The sequence below is a fragment of the Electrona antarctica genome (genome assembly GCF_951216825.1).
Source record: "Electrona antarctica genome assembly, chromosome: 8".
NCBI lineage: Eukaryota > Metazoa > Chordata > Actinopteri > Myctophiformes > Myctophidae > Electrona > Electrona antarctica.
The window spans coordinates 55,935,850-55,953,195 of NC_136789.1; the positions used below are offsets into that span (position 1 = coordinate 55,935,850).

The 17,346-nt window shown below is 42.6% G+C and overlaps 1 protein-coding gene across 1 annotated transcript in view; it reads right to left on the reverse strand.

Moving 5' to 3' along the window:
* Positions 1 to 13,845, reverse strand: part of LOC306928860 (neuronal vesicle trafficking-associated protein 2-like) — a gene marked incomplete at its 3' end in the record, with an annotated part of 36,225 nt that extends 22,380 nt beyond the window's left edge. The window contains exons 1-2 of the mRNA XM_079509134.1: positions 13,738 to 13,845; positions 12,528 to 12,701 (exon numbers count right to left, since the gene is read on the reverse strand). Of these exons, the coding sequence (XP_079365260.1) occupies positions 12,528 to 12,656 (129 nt within the window). The 5' untranslated portion in view covers positions 12,657 to 12,701; positions 13,738 to 13,845. The remainder of the gene's footprint in view (positions 1 to 12,527; positions 12,702 to 13,737) is intronic.
* Positions 13,846 to 17,346: the final 3,501 nt, after the last annotated feature.

The following is a 17,346-nucleotide window of genomic DNA, read 5'->3' on the forward strand; positions in this document are numbered from 1 at the left end:
ACAGACAGACAGACAGACAGACAGACAGACAGACAGACAGACAGACAGACAGACAGACAGACAGACAGACAGACAGACAGACAGACAGACAGACAGACAGACAGACAGACAGACAGACAGACAGACAGACAGACAGACAGACAGACAGACAGACAGACAGACAGACAGACAGACAGGACAGACAGACAGACAGACGCTACTGAGGGTGTGTGAGAGGGAGAGAGGGTGGGGTGAGAGACCGAGAGAGACAGAGGAGAGAGAGAGAGAGAGAGAGCATATGGTTAGTGATTTTGATTGACAGCTCTCTCCAGTTAGCTGGTGATGAGATGGAGAGAGGCTGTTTCATGTCTGTCTGTCACGCACGCACGCACGCACACACGCACGCACACACACACGCACACACGCACGCACACACGCACACACACACACACACACACACACACACACACACACACACACACACACACACACACACACACACACACACAGCTCAATGTAACAGAAGTGTTCAGTACTGTATGCAATGCAAATGTACTGCAGGGTTATAGAGTACCATAGTGATACTTCCAATCTATTTGCTTTGCAATGAAACCTCCTCAGTACCCAGCCAGGACGAATAATAAAATAAACCTCCTCAGACCCCAGCCAGGACGAATAATAAAATAAACCTCATCAGACCCAGCCAGGACGAATAATAAATAAACCTCCTCAGACCCAGCCAGGACGAATAATAAAATAAACCTCATCAGACCCAGCCAGGACGAATAATAAAATAACCCTCATCAGACCCAGCCAGGACGAATAATAAAATAAACCTCCTCAGACCCAGCCAGGACGAATAATAAAATAAACCTCCTCAGACCCAGCCAGGACGAATAATAAAATAACCCTCATCAGACCCAGCCAGGACGAATAATAAAATAAACCTCCTCAGACCCAGCCAGGACGAATAATAAAATAACCCTCATCAGACCCAGCCAGGACGAATAATAAAATAAACCTCCTCAGACCCAGCCAGGACGAATAATAAAATAAACCTCCTCAGACCCAGCCAGGACGAATAATAAAATAACCCTCATCAGACCCAGCCAGGACGAATAATAAGTGTGGGGAAAAAAACTGCTGCACAGGCTAAATAATACATGGGATACATGTGTCCCTTCGCCCTGCTATCAAAAGCTACCCAACTGGTCTGATGCAGTGTTGATTTTGTCGACTACTAAACTACCTTTATTTCACTGACAAAAACGACATAAAAACTAAATAAAATGTTAAGCTATACGATGACTAAATGTATTGACAATTTCAACATTCAAAATGTATTGATGGCGTCGTAATGCCTGATTTTACACTTGCTTGCACTCTGGAAATAGCAGATCTACAGGTCCACAACGTGCCACGCTGTGACACATTATCATCTTGTATAGAGCGTCTATTTTCATCATGCAACCAAGTGTAAAATCAGGCATTACGACGCCATCAAGGCCTGCCAAAATGCATTTTAGTCGACAAAATCAACTGTAGATTCCGTCGACTAAAACTAGAACTTTTCAGATGACTAAAACATGACGAAAGCTAAATCAAAACTTGCTGTGAAAATCAACACTATAGTCTGATGCCAGTGGAGGAAAACGTAGTCTGAGTATAAAGAAGTAATAGTCCTGTACTCAAATTACTTAAGTAAAAGTACAACAATATTGGCATCCAAATAGGCTTAAAGTGCCTAATGAAAAAAGTGCTCATCATCATCATGCATGTCATGTTTCACAGGTTTATTCCAACAACAGTCAAAATGTATCGGATGAAACAGATCTACAAGCTTGGTTATGTTTTAGCTTGTAAATGTCACGGTCCGTGACATGTTCTGTCTCCTTGTTGTAGCCTACTTTCATAATAAATTGCATTTAATAAATTGCATTTTTGTAGCGCTTTTCCAAGTGCTCAAATCTCTTTACAATGGTTACATTCATTCATACATTAGGAGGTGAAGCGGCGAACAGTCGACGTCCTCACTTCCCACATTCACACACCAATGGTGGCGAGCTCACACCGACCGACTCACTGGAGGCAATGTAGCCCCCTTTTTGAAACTAGCTCCTCGCCACTCGCCCTACACACTTCCACTCGGTTTGAGCATAGATATATCCATAATAGAGACGGCACCGGAATCCCCCTCCCATCCACTTGCATTGCATTGCGTCTCGGTTATTGATATATCTATACTCAAACCGAGTGGAAGTGTGTAGGGCGAGTGGCGAGGAGCTAGTTTCAAAAAGGGCCTGCGGTTCAGTGTCTTGCCCAAGGACACTTCGACATGTGGACAGGAGGAGTCGGGATTCGAACCGCCGACCCAGGGATCATTGGACGACCTGCTCTACCTCCACAGCCACTCGTGTGTTCCTCGGTTTGTAGTTGGTTATGATTATTGTGTTTTCCTTGTTATTTTCCAGTTAGAGTTTACCTTTCACCTACTTATATTTTGTAGTATTGTTTTGTGCCTTCCTGTCTGCCTCTGTAGCTACTGTTGCCTGTCTTGTCTCACCTGTGATAATGTATTAGTTTTGCTTCACCTGTGTCCCCATAGTCCCCCAGCCTATCCCAGTGTTGATTGTCAGTTGTGTTCACCTGTGCCTAGTTAGTTTTTGTCTATATATATGCCTTTGTGTTTTCAGTTCCTTGTTCGTGCGTGAAAGAAAGTCAGTAGTTTCTGTTCCTAAGTGTTTTCTCTTGCTCCTAGTATCCCTTAGTTTCCTCGTGTTCTAGTGTATATTCCTAATATCCTGTTTTGGTTAATTAACCCCCTTGTATTCGACCTCGCCATGTGTCTTCCTTGCCCTCTGCCTTTGTCTGCGCCTGTCCCAAACGCTGACAGTAAATTGGTTATTTCCAAACAAGAGGAAATAAGTAATAGTCCTGTACTCAAATTACTTAAGTAAAAGTACAACAATATTGGCATCCAAATAGGCTTAAAGTGCCTAATGAAAAAAGTGCTCATCATCATCATGCATGTCATGTTTCACAGGTTTATTCCAACAACAGTCAAAATGTATCGGATGAAACAGATCTACAAGCTTGGTTATGTTTTAGCTTGTAAATGTCACGGTCCGTGACATGTTCTGTCTCCTTGTTGTAGCCTACTTTCATAATAAATTGCATTTAATAAATTGCATTTTTGTAGCGCTTTTCCAAGTGCTCAAATCTCTTTACAATGGTTACATTCATTCATACATTAGGAGGTGAAGCGGCGAACAGTCGACGTCCTCACTTCCCACATTCACACACCAATGGTGGCGAGCTCACACCGACCGACTCACTGGAGGCAATGTAGCCCCCTTTTTGAAACTAGCTCCTCGCCACTCGCCCTACACACTTCCACTCGGTTTGAGCATAGATATATCCATAATAGAGACGGCACCGGAATCCCCCTCCCATCCACTTGCATTGCATTGCGTCTCGGTTATTGATATATCTATACTCAAACCGAGTGGAAGTGTGTAGGGCGAGTGGCGAGGAGCTAGTTTCAAAAAGGGCCTGCGGTTCAGTGTCTTGCCCAAGGACACTTCGACATGTGGACAGGAGGAGTCGGGATTCGAACCGCCGACCCAGGGATCATTGGACGACCTGCTCTACCTCCACAGCCACTCGTGTGTTCCTCGGTTTGTAGTTGGTTATGATTATTGTGTTTTCCTTGTTATTTTCCAGTTAGAGTTTACCTTTCACCTACTTATATTTTGTAGTATTGTTTTGTGCCTTCCTGTCTGCCTCTGTAGCTACTGTTGCCTGTCTTGTCTCACCTGTGATAATGTATTCGTTTTGCTTCACCTGTGTCCCCATAGTCCCCCAGCCTATCCCAGTGTTGATTGTCAGTTGTGTTCACCTGTGCCTAGTTAGTCTTTGTCTATATATATGCCTTTGTGTTTTCAGTTCCTTGTTCGTGCGTGAAAGAAAGTCAGTAGTTTCTGTTCCTAAGTGTTTTCTCTTGCTCCTAGTATCCCTTAGTTTCCTCGTGTTCTAGTGTATATTCCTGTTTTGGTTAATTAACCCCCTTGTATTCGACCTCGCCATGTGTCTTCCTTGCCCTCTGCCTTTGTTTGCGCCTGTCCCAAACGCTGACAGTAAATTGGTTATTTCCAAACAAGAGGATGTATAAATTAGGTCTCAATGCCGTTAATGTATACGTTTTGTAATGTAAATCTGTAAAGTTTTCAAATGATTATAGTGGAGCAAAACGTAAAATATTTGCCTCTTGAGTCGGAGATGTAGTGGAGTTAAAGTATAAACTATTGAACAATGGAAGCACTCAAGTATAAAGTAACAGGCTCCAGCGCCTCAAAATTGCACTTACAGTTTTTCATGATTTCACACAAATCGCTCGACACAATTTGCACTACATCACACTCCCTTATCTGCATTAGACTCTGACTTTCCTTCTTTACACTCTGATGTCAATTACACATCACCTTGTTGTCCAAACACTACACACAATGTTCAGTTGTTGTTCACATAAAATCTCAAAGCCTCAACCTACAACACACAAATAGTCAAATCTCTAAACATTCAGGTCTGGTGAGCAATTTGCAATCAGGACTGCAGCATAAAAGGGACTTTTTTGTTGGGTGAACAATGGAGAACCTTGAAGAGATCGACAACCAGAGAAGGAGAGGGGTAAGAGTGAGAGGAGGACGAGGAGGTAGGGGAGTAGATTGACAGAGAGGAGGAGGAGGGGGGGAGAGGAAGACAAGGAGAAGGACTAGGAGGAGGAGTACATGGTGGAGGATGAGGACATGGTGGAAGAGGAGGACATGGTGGAGGAGGAGAATGTTCAGTTGTTGCACACACTTCTCACATAAAATCTCAAAGCATCAACCTACAACACACAAATAGTCAAATCTCTAAACATTCAGATCTGGTGAGCAATCAGGACTGCAGCATAAAAGGGACTTGAGAGCCTCTGTTTTGTTGGGTGAACAATGGAGAACCTTGAAGAGATCGACAACCAGAGAAGGAGAGGGGTAAGAGTGAGAGGATGAGGAGGAGGTAGAGGAGTAGGTGGACAGAGAGAAGGAGGAGGAGGAGGAGGAGGAGGAGGAGGAGGAGGAGGACATGGTGGAGGAGGAGAACAAGGTGGAGGAGGAGGGAGAGGAAGAGGAGAAAGAAGGAGAACGGTCATATCTAATGAGATTCGGGCAACTGTGGTTGACCATGTGCTCAATCATGGTTTGACCATGAGCCAGAGGGTCCAACCCAATCTCAGCCACTACACGGTTGCTGGCATCATTAGACAATTGTTCTGTTCTATTCCTTCCACCTTATTCTCCTTTCCTGAATCCTATTGAGGAGCCGGCTTTGAGCAGGCTGGTTTACAGCAAAAAAACAGAAAAAAAAGAAATCGGCTGCATATTTGTGTGCTGTTTTATGTTTGACTATGAAAAAGTAGGCCTACACGGAGTCATTTTACAAAAGGAGAAATGGCTCATTCTCCAGAGTCATTGTCATTCATGTGTGTTCCATTTCTATGATTGTGTTTTCAATTTTTCACTTCATTGTGCTGTAAATCCTGCTCCAATGCTTAGTTGTGTGTACGTATATACTCAATGAATGGTATGTGTGTGTCATTTGAAAATATGGCGGTGTGTACCAAATGAAAACACCAGTTCCATTTTGGGAACAGTTAAGAAGAGTCATCATGGAAAAGGAGAGTCAGGGTTTAGCATTTTGTGTGTGAGGTTTTCAGTTTTGTGTGTGCAGTTTTGAGAATGCCGTTAGGTTGTGAAAAACGTGTGTTAACAATCGTGAAAAACTGTAAGCATGAATGACTGAATGAATGAATGAATGAATGAGTCCCTTGTATGTCCCTTTGTATGTTTAAGTCATTTGTCATATCTGCCCCATGCACAATAATTGCTGAAGCCTGAAAATCATAAACAGAAATCCCACATGTTTTTGGTAATGTTCCAATGTCCAGTGCCAAAAAACATAATTATGTCATTAATCACAATTACTTGTGGTTAAGTAAAATGCCATGACAGTGACAGGACTTGTGTTATGTTTGATTGCTATGAGAAACACAATCAATCACCCTTGACATAAAACCGCATTCAAATGACCCCCCTTCCAAGTGAACGTTTTTAACTCAAATTTTTGCTTCTGGGAGGGGGGAGTCCCTGGAACAACATATTTTCAGGTCCGCAGCCAAAGACAGATAATTCTGGGGATCCTTGACATGAAAAACATTGAGCACCACTGACTGCTTCATCCTCTCCCAGCCGCTCTGAAGGGCGCAGGTCCCGAACCCGCTCTATTGCTTCCATGCATCATGGCAGCTGCGTGATTCCATTAATGATCATCATGTGTATCATATTCAGCTGTGTGTTCACCCACAGGAAGCCACCAATCAGACCCCCCCCCCCCCCCCCCCACTGTGCCCGGTCGGTGGCCATGGTAACTGGATTAACCGTTATGGGATGTCGACAGGGGATGATAGATGACTCCAAATCCGTGGCCCTAATCTCACTGGGGAAAACACAACAACAAAATGACGCGACCATGCTGCTGGCTGAATGAATGAATGAGAGAGAGAGAGAGAGAGGGAGAGGGAATGATGGATGGGGGAGAATGGAGGAGGGGGGGTTTAATAAGAACAGAAATAAAATGTAGGTGACATATAGTGACTTGGCATAGTGGACCACTGAATTATTATTTTTGTATTATATTTTTGAAAAAACCACAGCGAGAGGATTTACTTGCTGCTCAAAACACACGGCCCTCCTTATGCTGTGTTCACACAAAGTTATACAGGCTACCGTTAATTTCTAATGGAAACCAGTGACATGGAGAATATATATAAACTTTATTTGCAGACACTTATGGAGCGTCGCAGTCCCGCCCCCTTGAGAGACCCGGAGAAGAATTCCCCGTTAATTTTCCTCATAGACTTTTCAAAAAGTATTTATTTAAAGACCTTTTAAGCGTCGTACAAAGCCAACTCGAGTTGTGACAAATCATGACAACAAATGTCCGAAGAAATAATTAGAGAGAAGAAAAAAACGGCAGGTTACAACACTTTTTTTCTTGTTTTTCTTCTTTGTTATTATTTGTTTGGTCCAATATCACAACTCGAGTTGGCTTTGTTAAAAGGTCTTTAAATAAAAACTTGCATTGGGAATTATTTCCCGGGCCTGGCGTCGCCATGAAAGGGGGCGGGACCGCAACGCTCTATAGGTCCAAATACAAAACAAGACACAAAAACAAACAACAATACATAGAGATAGCCTATCAGGCTATTTTCACTCCATACAGTCCATATCAATTGAAAAACATGTAAACATTTCCTCCAGTGATTCCAAAAGCGGAGAACCTTGGCCATAATTAATACGTTCTTTGACTCCTTCAATCTATAAATCTGAACATAAAATTCCTCAGTACAGCATGAAAAGTGGGTACATTACTACTAGTCACAAACATTTCACTTGCACTGGTCCATCTTGGGAGTTTCAGGCCTAGTTCACACGTACCAAACACCAATCAAGCAATGTTTGGTCGTTTTTTTGTTTTTTTGGGCCACCACAATGCTTTTTCAATGGGAGTCACATGGTTTGATCAAACATTTGTGTTTGATCGCTGATTGCTGATTTCTCCCCCCTCATCAAACAAAAATGGTTGGTCAAACCATGTGACTCCCATTGAAAATAAATTGGAGCAGCAATCAAAAAGCAATCAGACATCCCACACGGACCAAACTTGTGTTGTGTACGTGTGAATGAGGCCTCAGAAAGATTCTAAATCATTATATCCTCATTATATGCCACCTGAAGTTTTGTTTTTCATTTTTGCACTGCTATAACGGCACCATAAGTGAGCTGTGTACAGTGGAGTCCAATATGTTTTAAAAAGTGTATTTTAACATTGTCTGTACACATGTGAATCTTTCGTGCCAGCATATTGGCTTGACCATATAATTTACAGCACTGACGCTGCACATCATCATCGTCACAGAAACCATCCCTAATTATGTGACCCAGGTATTTAAACTTCTTTACAACCTCACAGGCCTCATTCACACGTACCAAACACCAATCAAGCAAATGTTTGGTCGTTTTTTTGTTTGTTTGTTTGGGCCACCACAATGCTTTTCCAATGGGAGTCACATGGTTTGATCAAACATTTGTGTTTGATTGCTGATTGCTGGTGGTGTTCTGCCCCTCCCCCCTCATCAAACAAAAATGTTTGGTCAAACCATGTGACTCCCATTGGAAAAGCATTTCCAATGGGAGTCACATGGTTTGATCAAACATTTGTGTTTGATGGCTGATTGCTGATTGCTCCCCCCTCATCAAACAAAAATGTTTGGTCAAACCATGTGACTCCCATTGAAAATGAATTGGAGCAGCAATCAAAAAGCAATCAGGCATCACACACGGACCGAACATTTGTTGTGTAGGTGTGAACTAGGCCTAAGGCTTCGTACACACATAAAGAACAACTGTGCTGTGCTCTGCCTGTGTTTTCGTGGAAGTCACGTGGTTTGACCAAACACTTGTGTTTGATTGCCCCCCCCTCCCCCCATCACACACAACTGTTTGGTCAAACCATGTGACTTCCATTGGAAAAGCATTGAGGCGGCCATGAAACACGGACAGCACAGAGCATGTTCGTCTGATATGTCTGTACGAAGCCTAATGCTTCACCTGCCAAAGAGAAAGAGGGAAAGGTAAGCTTCTGGTCGTCCTTCGTTTTACAGATCACAACAACACTCTTTTTAGAGTTGAACTTATTATCAAATAAAAACCCATATTATTTGGTACATACCCGTTAGTAGCTGCTGTAGGCCAGCACTGTATGGAGACAGTACAACTAGATAATCTGCGTAAATCATATGATTGATAAGGTTATCCCCCACCATACACTCAGTTTTACACTCGTTAAGCTGTTTAGATAAATCATCCATGTATACATTAAATAATAGTGGCGACAATATATGCCCCTGGCGCACTCCATTGGACACCAGCAAGGGTGTGGAAGTGCTCGTTCCCCACTTAGCCTGCATAGTTTGTTGAGAGTACCAATACTGCAGGACCCTTATTAGATATAAGGGGACACCTCACCTCGCTCTTGTAGTTTTAAGAACAGTTTACCATGATGAATGCGCCCGTGAGGCATCCAGAAAACACATAAATATTGTACTGTCAGTCTGACAATCTCCTTAAGTGTGTAAATACATAAATCCGTGCCATGTTTTTTTCTTAAATCCAAATTGGTTGTCGGTGGTTGCTGTATATACTCTTTGAGCCTGTCCATATGATAAAACACTGTTTTAAAAAAGAAATGCCACGCACAGACTTTTCCAGTGCATATGGCAGGCCTTGTTGACGGAATTTGGAAGAGATTTTGAAGGTCTGGTTCCAAAAATGAACCAGTATTTAATGTGTAAAATCTATGATATTTACATTGGAATGAATGAGCCCGGCTGGAAAGTGTCCAAGTGGGAGAGGGTGTTGCTTAGCTAAAGGTCCATTGGGCTGTAGTTGTCTATGCTAGTTAACTTTCCCGTTTTATTTCTAACTACTGGCACTAACAGTATAAGACAACATGGACTCAGGCAGTATGCCATGCATCATTAGCCCAGAGAAACACATTGCCAGTAGCACGTACTGAAAGTCTATGGCTAGAGTGTTTCAGATGTTCTGCTGTAATCATTGGCCACAACTAATTTTTCAATAGCATAGCTCACCTCATCATCTCTGAGAGTCACGCCATCACTGTGGGAAATCTCACTCTTAACACAATGAAAAATATTTTCATAGTGCCTTCTCCACAGCTCAGCGATGTTACTTATCAGGCCCAGTAATGCCATCAATACTAGAGGGCATCGGCATCTTATTATTGTTAAGCACATTCACTTCCTTCCAGAACTCATCAACATTGTTTTGCAGTAGCCTTTAAGCCATAGAGTTTGCCCTCATGGCCTGTACATATTTATTTTAATATAGCACAGAGCGTACTTATATCTAGAGTTTGCTTGCTTCTTGCGTTCACACTCAGGGTCATGCCACTGTCCTGCTAATACCCTACATTTAAAAGCTTATTTAGTCTCTACATACTGTTCTTGAACATACGCATTCCAACCATGTTTCATGTTATATCGTCCACTCTTTTTTCTTTTAAGAGGATTGCTTCCCATAACCAAATAATGCACTATTATGTCATACATTTTACACAGGTCATTATAATGGCCACCATCCTTACAATTAATGTTTCCACATGTAATAGCATCAACAGGTAAATTAATATTATTTAAGTAAACAGCCTTGTATACTGCTGTAACTCATTTTCTGTGAGGTTTGCCCAGTCCAGTTTGGACTACCATTCAATGGAAGCCAGTGACATGAAGATATAAGCTACAGACTACCATGCATTGTCAGTGGAAATCAGCGACATGAAGATACAAAGCTACAGGCTACCATGCATTTTCAAAGGTAAATGGTGCATTTATATAGCGCCTTTATCCAAGGCGCTTTACATAGATTGTGCATTACATTCACCCATTCACACACACATTCATACACCGATTGCGGCGGAAGCCATTCAAGGTACCAACCAGCACATCGGGAGCAATTTGGGGTTCAGTGTCTTGCCCAAGGACACTTCGACATGTAGACAGGAGGAGCCGGGATTCGAACCTCCGACCCATGGATCATTGGACGACCTGCTCTACCTCTTGAGCCACAGTCGCCCCACAAGGAAGCCATTGTGACATGAAGAATGCAAGTTAGGCCTACAGGCTGAGGCTACCATGCATTTTCAAAGGAAGCCAGTGATACGAAGATGCAAAGTTACAGGCTATCTATGCATTTTCAAAGGAAGCCAGCCACATGAAGGTATACAAAGCTACAAGCTACCATGCATTTTCAATGGGAGCCAGCTACATGAAGTTACAAAGCTACAGGCTGGCATTCATGTTCAATGGAAGCCAGCTACATGAAGATGCAAAGTTACAGCTAGGCCACCTTTAATGTTCAATGGAAGCCAGTGACATGAAGATGCAAAGTTACAGCTAGGCCACCTTTAATGTTCAATGGAAGCCAGTCACATGAAGATACAAAGCTATAGTTTAACGTACGTTTTCAGTTGAAGCCAGCGGCATGAAGATACAAACTGACAGCCAACACTTGTAGCTTCTTATGCTCGCTACAAAGCTATGACATAAAGTTGGGCTGTCTTCAAATATGCGTACACACTAGCAGCTACAAAGGTAGAAAACAAGCAAGTTGTTGTTTCTCTCTCCACACAATTCCTGCTTGTAACGGGGAATTGTTTCCGTCAGCCAGTTCCCTGTTCTGTTGAATCCAACCCTTTGTAATTCCCTTTATATCTTTCTCACTCGCATATATTCAGATGTGCTGAGTTGCTTTGTAGTTTTGTATCTCTTGTTGCTGCCAGGGAAGGTTCAGACCGCTGCCTTGCGTTATAGCTGAACTGAGAGAGCTTGTATAATCTATGCCAGTGGTTCTTAAACTGTGGTCCAGGGACCACTAGAGGGTCCTTGAGGGGGTTCCAGGGTGTCCCCAGCTAAATGATCGGTAGGAACCAAATGGACCCTCACAGGTCTATAACTCAGAGAGTGTACAAATGGAACCAAATGGACCCTCACGGGTCTGTAACTCCGAGAGTGTACACCCATTTGGTTCCATTTGTACACTCTCAGAGTTATGTGGGAGGGGGACTGTATAGTATGCATTTATGAATTTATGTAGACGAAGTCTGCCTGTGTTTGTCTTTGTATTTGTATGTTTTTTTATGTCACTATGGACCATGTGTCTTTAATACAGTTAGATGGATTGATTGATTGATTGATTGATTGGACTAATTGACTAATGCATGTCAAACTGAGTGTCCTTATATATTTAAAAGGTTTGAGAAACACTGATCTTTGGTGTATGGAAGCCAACACACTCTCACACGTCCGCATTCTCCTGGAATGCGGACGTGCCGTTCTCAAACCCAAGGCGTATAGCCTAAGAGGGAGACGGCTCGCTCCGCCAAAAGAACGACGGGCGAGCCATCTAAATCGGACGTGAGCCACGAGAGGCACCTCCGCCGAGTGTAGACGTGGGTCAAATGTTGAAAATGTTTGGTCAAATACGTCCCAAGCCGTCACGTGTGTGCCGATTTGGGGGGGCGAGAATGCTTTAACACCTTACTAATGCTCTGATGAAGGCTCATAGCCGAAACGCATAAGCGTTCCTTTTTGGTTTGTGCCAATAAAGAAATGGAAACCATTTATTTTAGTTTTTGGATGTGCTACCCTTTTGTTGTTTTTTTTTCCTACAATTTGATGTATAAAAATGTAGGGTTTAGGACACCACTGAAAACCATTGCTGATGTGCAACATCCTTTTCTCATTTACACACACACACACACACACACACACACACACACACACACACACACACACACACACACACACACAAACACACGCACACACACACACACACACACACACACACACACACACACAGTGGTCCCACCTTCTCGGGTGCTGTGCACTGCAGGCTGCCCACGTCCAGGGGTGTGATGAGGGGAACGTTCTGGAATCCATCCTCCACGCTGGAGGCTTTGGAGCCTTTGTCCTGAAGATTACTCCCCAGTTTCACCATCTTTCAGCCTCTTTAAGCCTAATCCTTTTAGTTCCCCGCGGAAAACTGCGCAAAGAAGAGGAGACGAGAGTGGACGGGTTTGTTTGATGTCACTCTGGTGGGCAGCTGTGTCTCAAAGTGGATAACGGTAGGGGTTACAGTATAAGTGATATTACTTTGTTAGAATAAGTGTTAAATATACGGTAACTGTACATTGTGGTAGTCATCGTTGTTTTTTTTGTTTTTGTTTTTTATTTTTATCCCACAAGTTTTGTAACCCATCTTTTCACCCGTTGCCTAAACTGTAATCCTGGGCGCTTACTCTCCCTCTGCCAATGTGGGGAGAGCCCCGAACTGAGCTCATGCTTCCTTCAATGCATAATGCAATAATAATGCATTATTATTATTATTATTATTATTATTATTAATTACTATTATTATTTATTTTATTTATTTTATTTATTTTATTTATTTTATTTATTTTATTTATTTTATTTATTTTATTTATTTTATTTATTTTATTTATTTTATTTATTTTATTTATTTTATTTATTTTATTTATTTTATTTATTTTATTTTTGTGTTAATTGGTGCAGCTTAGATTAGAAGTATAGATAAGGTAAGCTACAATAAATCGATCTACGCATTGTGTTTGTAGACCGGCTGTTTTTGCCGCGCGACACCATCACACGACAAAGGATAAATCGGGCTTATGTTGTATCCATGGGGAAATATATCCCCCAACCAAAAAAAACAACAACATATAATACAAATCATCTAAAACACTAACCCTACTACCTCTTTATACCCTTGAGAAAATATGAAAATAAATAATTAAAAACAACCACTTCAACCCCAGCATCCATGTGCCGGCAGGGGGAACATTATCCCCGAGCTGATCTACAAGCTCACAGCGCGTCTATCAGCTTCTTTTTTTTTTTTTGCATATAGAGATTTGGTGTAGAGGGAGAAAAGCGGTCCAAGTACAGTATATCCAACTATATATTTGTTTGTGTGTGGTTACTTTTAAATACAATTTAATTTAAATAGCCTTAGTAAAAAAAAAAGCAAATTATAAATAAAACAAATAAATGTTACTCACATCTGAATCCTCTCCTTTTTGGGGTCTGTGTGTCTTCCAATCCTCCCCCTTTTGAACCGTCTGCAGGTATATATATAGGCTATAAGACGAATACAATGATGAATCGGTAGGAATAAATAGGCTATACAGATTCAGCACAGTATATGTTGTATTGTGAACCAGCTATAGCAGAGATATGGATTAAAGGTCCGTATATGATAAACAGATGGATTATGGATTCCGTATCAACCGTCCGATGCTGCTGTGACTGTGAGGGGGAGAGTCAGACAGACACTGAAGGAGGATGCCGCTTCAATCCACACAGATACAGACACACGGCCCCGCCCCCCTCCTATCCACCCGGCCAACGCATGCACGCCATAGAGTATAGATGCACGCGCACGCACACCGTTCAATCCCATGGCCCGGAGAGACCCCCCCCCCCCCCCTCAATTAGAGCAGGCTATAGTAGATTCTTTTTAGCCTATTTGAAAACGAAAAAAATAACGTGAGATAGGTTACTGCTGTTCTGTCACCCTGACAACCAGCTACTAGCCAATCACAGCGGGACCCTTCCCTCCAGGCTATGGGAAATGTATCCTATTATACCTGCAAGGGGAGGTTTTATTTTCAATGGGAGAGTCAAAGTATCATTTAATAAACAGTGAGAGGGTTTTTCCACTAGTCTATGTCGCCATCTAGAGGCACTTCTGCTGCATTACAATTAACTCAGTCTGAAGGTTTTCTGATAAAAGTGTTTTCTTTTTCTTTATTGTTTGCCTCTAATGTCTAACATATTCCACATATTAATATTCTGTCATACTACACATGCATGTTGTTTTTATCACATTGTCACTGTCACATGGAAATATTGTACATTCAAAACTGTTGCCACTACAATGTGGTTACTGGTTATTGTTTTTGTATTGTATATTTGCAACACTTTTGACTTTTGAAAGACAAAGTGGGACATTAGGAGGTCCCACAAGCGAAGAGGTTCAAATAATCATATTTGAACCTTGGCACTTGGAATTATAGAAGTTGAGGCATAACTTTTTTAAACATATATTTATACATTTTCTATTTATATATAGGTCTACAACAATTATTCACATATTTTTTTCCCCACACACACACACACACACACACACACACACACACACACACACACACACACACACACACACACACACACACACACACACACACACACACACACACACACACACACATTGAAATAAAATCTTTAAAGAAATAACAATTATCAATAGTGTTATTGCGACTGTAGGTCGCAGTTTACTATGAAAACCCGCAAAACCTGCTGTCAGTCACGCCTAACCTGTTGGTCAGTCCGTCAGTCACGCCTCGTGACACACTCCATATATGGCCAATCCAGAATTAATAAAAAAGAGTTTGACCAGATGAAGATCGAGCCTTGGCTCGAAACGTCATCAATAAAAACATTTGGAGCAGATGAGTGTGTGGGTTCTTTTCTCTTTTTCTGATGTCCCATTTGAACCCAGCACGTACCTCTATTAAGTGATGTGCGTATTCTACTAGTTTTATGTTTTTTCAATACAGAATAAATTCCATATGTTTATCTGACCTCATCTGACCTTATCAAACCCTGTATCTCAAGACACTGCCCCCGCTGCCACCCTTAGATCTCCATATATGGAGCTACTGTATGTTGAACTGACCCCATCTGACCTCCTCAAACCCTGTACACTCAAGACACTGCCCCTGCTGCCACCCTTAGATCTCCATATATGGAGCTGACCTGTTCTGTCATTCCATATGTTGATCTGACCTCATCAAACCCTGTACACTCAAGACACGCTCCATATATGGCAAGACCTCATCAAACCCTGTACAGTGTACACTCCAGTCAACTGCCCTCGCTGCCACCCTTACATCGATCAATACCCATTCAAAGCATTATCTCTCAGGGCGCTATAAGTATACACATCCTGTAAGTTCACTTTAAGAAATAAAACTAGTGTTGACTAATCATTACAAGTATAGCTCTTATTTTGAAGAGGAGGTTTTGTTTCGGTTGTACTTCCATGACAGACAGTTGTTTTTCCAGAGTATGATGCTGGGAGAGAGGGACTGACAGACTGTAAACATTGACTAGAAGTGATGGTGGTGGTGGATTAAACACGTGCTTTTAGCCAAAGTTTATATTACCATATGACAGCCATGATGCTGTGCATCTTTGACTTAAACAATGTCTACAGTCTACACACTTTGGAATATACGTTAAACATGGTGGAAGTGGATCCTATCGAGCTACTGCGGCGGTAGCCAGCATTATACACCAGGGCTCCACCGGGCGCGTCAGCGTCGCGTCTCCGTCACCGTCAGGGAATGTTCCCTTTTTAATCAATGAAGGGTGGCTCCACTGCCCGCGTTGCGTTGCGTTGCGTTGACGGAGACGCGACGCGTGCATTAAAATTGAACCGGTGCGTTTTTTGACGCACGCGACGGAGACGCAACGCGTCCGGTGGAGCCCTGGCGTTAGGTGAGTAATTAATTAATTGTAAAAGTATCACGCTGACCCTGGTAAAATCAGTTCAGTGTGTGTGTGTGTGTGCGTGCGTGCGTGCGTGCGTGTGCGTGCGCTGACTACCCACCTCAAACCCTAACAATAACTGCAAGCACGGGAGCAGGCGCTAGTCCGAGGTGCGGACGCATGTCGAATCAATGCTCCGTCGGACCATAGTATGCCTCCCCGGTGATGTCATTGGTAGGCAAGTTTCTGAACGGTCTATAGCTCTCCTCTGAGACACATGATGGGTTAAATGCTCCTTTAACTTGAGCACAAAACATCTAGCAATCAACTTGAAACATATCTACTATGATCACATGTCCGTTTAAACATGAGGTCTTCTTCTTCTTCTTTCGTGTATCATCCTCTAATGTCCAACTCAGTATCGAGTAGCCACGCCCTTGTCTCTGGTCCCACGTGGAAGAGGCCGGCCTCCGAAGGAGGTCTGTACAGGGGTTAATGATGTGTTCGGCAGACTGCTCAGGCTCGCCACACTCGCATACTCTGTCTGTCAAGACCCACTTCTTCATTGCTGCCGGCGTGGTAGGTCCTCTCCCTCAACGCCATCACCCGGATCACAGATGTAGTGGTGCATACGGGAGGGCCCAGCAGACTCCCACTCCTGCTTCCAAGATGCCGCCAGCCATGCACTGGTGGATAAGTCCTCCGGGATGGAACGTAACATCTCTTGTGCCGCCTTGTTGTAAGGGTGGCAGGACTTGAGTCTGTTTGGAGGCTCTATTTCTGTTGTGCAGGATATGCCAGGCGTGTATTTTGGCTTTCCTTGCTAGCTTCTATGATATGATCACATGTCAGTTTAAACATGAGGTTATGAAACATATATGATCACATGTCAGTTTAAACATGTTATTGCTATATTGTTATATGCTACACAATTAATCAAAAGAAGGTTGAGATTTAGATTCAGACACCTATGCGATCTCATTTCTAAATTTGAGCAAGAATCGTGCAGTAGGCCTACTAGTTGGCTGTCTAATTCTTTTTTATCTGATCTACTGTATCTATACTATGAAGCTCCAGTTAAGAAGGAGATACAGGAGTCAGCAACAAATGTAATA